General features: G+C 41.7%; 1 protein-coding gene across 1 annotated transcript; it reads right to left on the bottom strand.

Moving 5' to 3' along the window:
- Nucleotides 1–1,549: 1,549 nt before the first annotated feature.
- LOC146470337 (achaete-scute homolog 1-like) lies at nucleotides 1,550–3,537 on the bottom strand. The gene is made up of 2 exons (XM_085122446.1): nucleotides 2,985–3,537; nucleotides 1,550–2,152 (listed from the first exon to the last, which is right to left on the bottom strand). The coding sequence occupies exons 1-2, from the start codon at nucleotides 3,423–3,425 to the stop codon at nucleotides 2,054–2,056; spliced, it is 540 nt and encodes a 179-aa protein (XP_084978572.1). The 5' UTR covers nucleotides 3,426–3,537; the 3' UTR covers nucleotides 1,550–2,053.
- Nucleotides 3,538–4,186: the final 649 nt, after the last annotated feature.

Below are 4,186 nucleotides of genomic sequence, written 5' to 3' on the forward strand. Positions count from 1 at the left end.
TATCACAGTCTTATCGAAAAACCATGTTTATTTGGCCACATTTCAAGCGAGTATGCTTCTTTGCTCAAAGCGTGTAAGTTCTTGAGTTATGTTTTCTTGCAGACATGTGTAATTAAGTTCGCCTGTCTTATTCCGGTAAATTGTGTCGTGTTTCATAGCATAATTTATGTTCTGTGCCAAAAACCTTTCTGTTTCTATTGCTATCCCTTTTTCTTCTTCGTGCGTTCTGTCTGCCAAATCGCGCTCTAATCTCGCCTCCAACGATGCAGTATTATTCATCCGCGGCTGAAATGAAATCAATTGAAATGAATCGGAAGAGAGGAATTCTCCATTCTCTTCACTAATACGTGAGACTCTTCTCATTCAAAAACAGAAAAAAACACCTGCTCGTTCATTAGCATCAACGCAACTTTGCCAAACAATTAATCTCCCCCGACTGAAGCGCGAAGCGCTCCTCTCCTACTTCCTGAAACTCAAAACTAATTCGCATCGCGGCTAAATAAAGCTGTTCATCGAAACAATCGAATGTCCAAACTCGAAAAACAGCGCGATCACCAAAGGCGATTTCCGCTCCACCCAAACTGCGTACATTTTGACGCAGCAATATAGAAAACGGTAGTTCTTTTTTTAGCGTGAAAATGACGCATGCGTGGAAACTCATGCTAGAGGGACAATAATAAAGCTCGGACTGGCTAGCTACGAGATGCGATCTCATATCTTTAAATGCTTGTCTAAATAGCGCGCAGAGCTCACATCCGTCCCTATATTGAAACTTGCGGTGAGGAGAAATGGATTATTTGCATGAGTGCCACAAGACATACAGGCGAGTACACAATGAAATTGTATTAGCGAGCCAATGGTATTGTTTGGCGAAGCGTAATTAGAGCTAGTGATAATTGTGCCAGTGGTTTTGTGTTTGGCACGTGTCTCATTCGATCGGAACACTCTGAGATCGATGACCTGCGAGACCAAAACAAATTCGTTGCCTTGATTCTTCTGTTAAAAGTGTTTCGGAGAATTTTGCGCAAATAGAATTTCCCTGACGAAGAAAACAAATAAAAATTCAAACCTAAGAATTGAGCCTCTTTTTTTATTTTTGTCTTTTTGTTTTTTTCGCTTTTATAAAAACTAGCGGTAACATCCAACCGTGATAAAGGAATTGATTATTGCTTCCGTCATTTAAGTGGACTGTTCTGCCTTCTTTTTTTCATAGATTTTCAATTTGCATGCATGTTTAATTTTCGCGGATTCGAGTACAGCTTCAAAATGTAAATGATCGGTTTCCTTTTGAGCATCTCAGTCATTTTCGATAAATTATTTATCCTTTGTGGCAAGAGCTTCTTCAACCCGCGGAGAATATTTTATTTTACGACAAGAATCATCGAAAAATAAAACGCAAATTTCGCCTGCTACCGTAAAAACCCGGATTTTTTTAGATCGATCTGTCTACTCGCGTTTTCTGATCGCCAATGAATGGAATATCGCTCATTGCACCCGTTTCTCGCTGAAGGAACCCTCTTGTGAAAAGAAAAATAATCTACAAGCAGAATGTATGAGAATACGATCAATTTGATTTATTTTACATATATATAATACCTCTTTCTCTCTCTTTTTCTACAAAATTCACTTTCTTTTCAAAGGGAAATAATTTATTCGGCTGTCCAAGAAGAAGCTATGATAAGCGAGATTTTGACAGCTCAACTTGTCTATGGATGTTAAATTATTGCGCTTGAAGATTACGTATAAATAATTATATTTTGAATTTTCTTCTCGAGTATTTAGAGCTGTCTGTTCAGTTCATTCAGCGACCATTTTTTTCTTCTTTTTGGTGGCTGTTGGACAAATCCACTTCGCGAAAATACGCCTCTTTCCGCCGATGCCATTGCGGTAAAATTTTCTTGTCCTGTTCTTGTTTGCGTACAATATGGCTTTATTCCGCTTTGCCCAGTAGCTTGTGGTACATTCTCTGAGTTTTGCAAATTGCTTGTCCTTCTTTGAAGGATGAGTCTCTCAATGGAAAAAAAACTCTCGATCATGTTTGATCGTCCTTCCATCAAAACGCCGTAGGTACACTGGTTGCAGGCCGCACTCTTGGCTGTCCACACGCGAAAACTGTCTTGCCAAATTCATTTTTGTATTCCTCTTCGGATTTCTGAAGGACAAAGGAAAACAAGATGGGCTTAGAACTTTAACGAAAACTAAATTATTATTCAAAACGAACTCGCTTCGCATGCACTCAAAATGAGTAGATGCGCTCTTGTCTTGTCTTGTCTTGTCATGAGTAAATTTTCATATATTTCATGGGCGTTACCTAGACAAATGATAAACTCAAGAACGCGTTAAGCTGTATCGGCAATTTTACGGTTGTATAACGCTATACTTATTCGCGAAGAGTTGTTGAATATGCTGAAGGCTGGTGGACAATAATACGCTCGCCTGCTTACTCATAGGAAGCTTCATCGCGGCTTGAACTTCCTGACTGTGTAGGTGTTACTTGTCAAAGAACTAAGAAAAAACTGAAGCACTGAATACCTCTCGCACTACTTGGGAAAATTGAACTGAACGGTACAAACTTGTAACATTACAGGCATTACACAGGTTACGCAATTTTAAAAAATTTCCCGTGAACTTCATTTATAGTGCTAGGCGATTCAGGCCGATGCCAAATTATTTTAAAGGATTCCAAATTGAGGCGAATCGCGCTTGGCGACGGCTTCGCTGAACTAAACCCAAATAATGGCAAGCGGGGTCCGTGTAATCGTCGCCTATAACCGGCCCCGAAAGCAAGGCCGTGGTCTAAAAATATTCGCTAAATAGCCCGTTGTATCCATTTGCAATACAACAGATTGTTGGCAATATGGTTTTGTAGTCTTGGATGCGAGTGAGCGGCGTATTACCGCGATGAAGTTGTAGCACGCGAGTGAAGCGGCGTTCGCATGATCATTGACTGTCCTTAGTTATGTTGCTCTGATTGTCGTACTTACAAAGTCAGACGCGGTTATCCAGCTCTGGGTTTGTGGACCAGCTGCCTCATGCTCTGCTTCCATTTGATGTTTATTGGCCATGGCCAGAACATGTTGCAGGTGCCGTATGTAGTCGATTGCGCTACGCAGCGTTTTAACTTTGGACAATTTCTTGTTTTTAGGGTCCGTAGGCACGTGTTTCCTCAGTCGCATGAAACCGTCGTTCACCAATTTAACGCGTTTTCGCTCCCTTGCATTTCTCCTCGCCACCACTGCCGGTTCCTTTTGCTTTGCGCTGGTTGCTGCCCTTCGCCGACGCGTTTGCCCCAACACAGGTGACAACAGTGAAAGTTTAGCTGGAGGTCGCAAAACATCCGTACCTTCCTCCTCTGCTCGCGGGTAACAAATTGTTGTGGTGGGGATTGTAAACGCTGAACTCTTGGCTATATCCTTGACAGACATTGTTTATCCCGACCTCTCGCCCAATACAATACAAACTGAGTCAAGCTAGCGCCGCGCGCTCTTCAATTTATACTCGGCGAAGTGCTGACCTTGTGCCAGGCTCGCGCCGTATGTTTGTTGTGCTAATTCACTCAAGCGCCCTGACGCGCGCCATGTCAAATCGATCACTTGATTTCTATTGGCTGGTATCGCGTAGAATCACCAATGACACCACACGAACGACACTCGAACAGTTTCCGCGCGCCAAAGACCGATTGTGTTGTTGTCTTAAGCACACACAGAGTTGAATGTCATTTCCTTGATTATCGATCACGGCGAGATTCAAGGTATTGAATTTACAGCGGGGATTTGCCACCTTGTTTTCACACCCCAATGAAATAACATCGACATTTGGAGATTGGCGCAAATTCTCCCAGAATCATATTCCGCGAGGCGCAATTTTCCCTGATAATGGGTGTTCTATTATTCTCGTTATTAATTAATGCTTTTCAGAAATGACAAAGATATGACAGAACAAATAAAAATTGCTAGTACCTGAAGAGAAAAACACAAAAACGTTTCCTTAGAACATGATGCGAAAATTGGGCGTTGCGTCAAGACGAATTATAGTCACCAAAGGGTATTCTACGCTGTCGCGCCTCCAATCTTCCCCGAGCACGTCTTTCGTTAACAAGCAAAGAAATAACCCTTCATTGGTGACATGAAGTTTTGGTTTACAGACCTTGCTTTTGCGATCAATTTTTCTCTGTATTGGTTTTCTA

This window comes from Pavona decussata, unplaced genomic scaffold, assembly GCF_977016875.1.
Source record: "Pavona decussata unplaced genomic scaffold, jaPavDecu1.1 SCAFFOLD_114, whole genome shotgun sequence".
NCBI lineage: Eukaryota > Metazoa > Cnidaria > Anthozoa > Scleractinia > Agariciidae > Pavona > Pavona decussata.

Coding starts and splice junctions, on each gene's coding strand:
- LOC146470337 (XM_085122446.1), bottom strand. CDS start 3,425: ATGTCTGTCAAGGATATAGCCAAGAGTTCAGCGTTTACAATCCCCACC. Junction 2,153..2,984: donor GGATAACCGCGTCTGACTTT/GTAAGTACGACA, acceptor TTTGTCCTTCAG/AAATCCGAAGAGGAATACAA.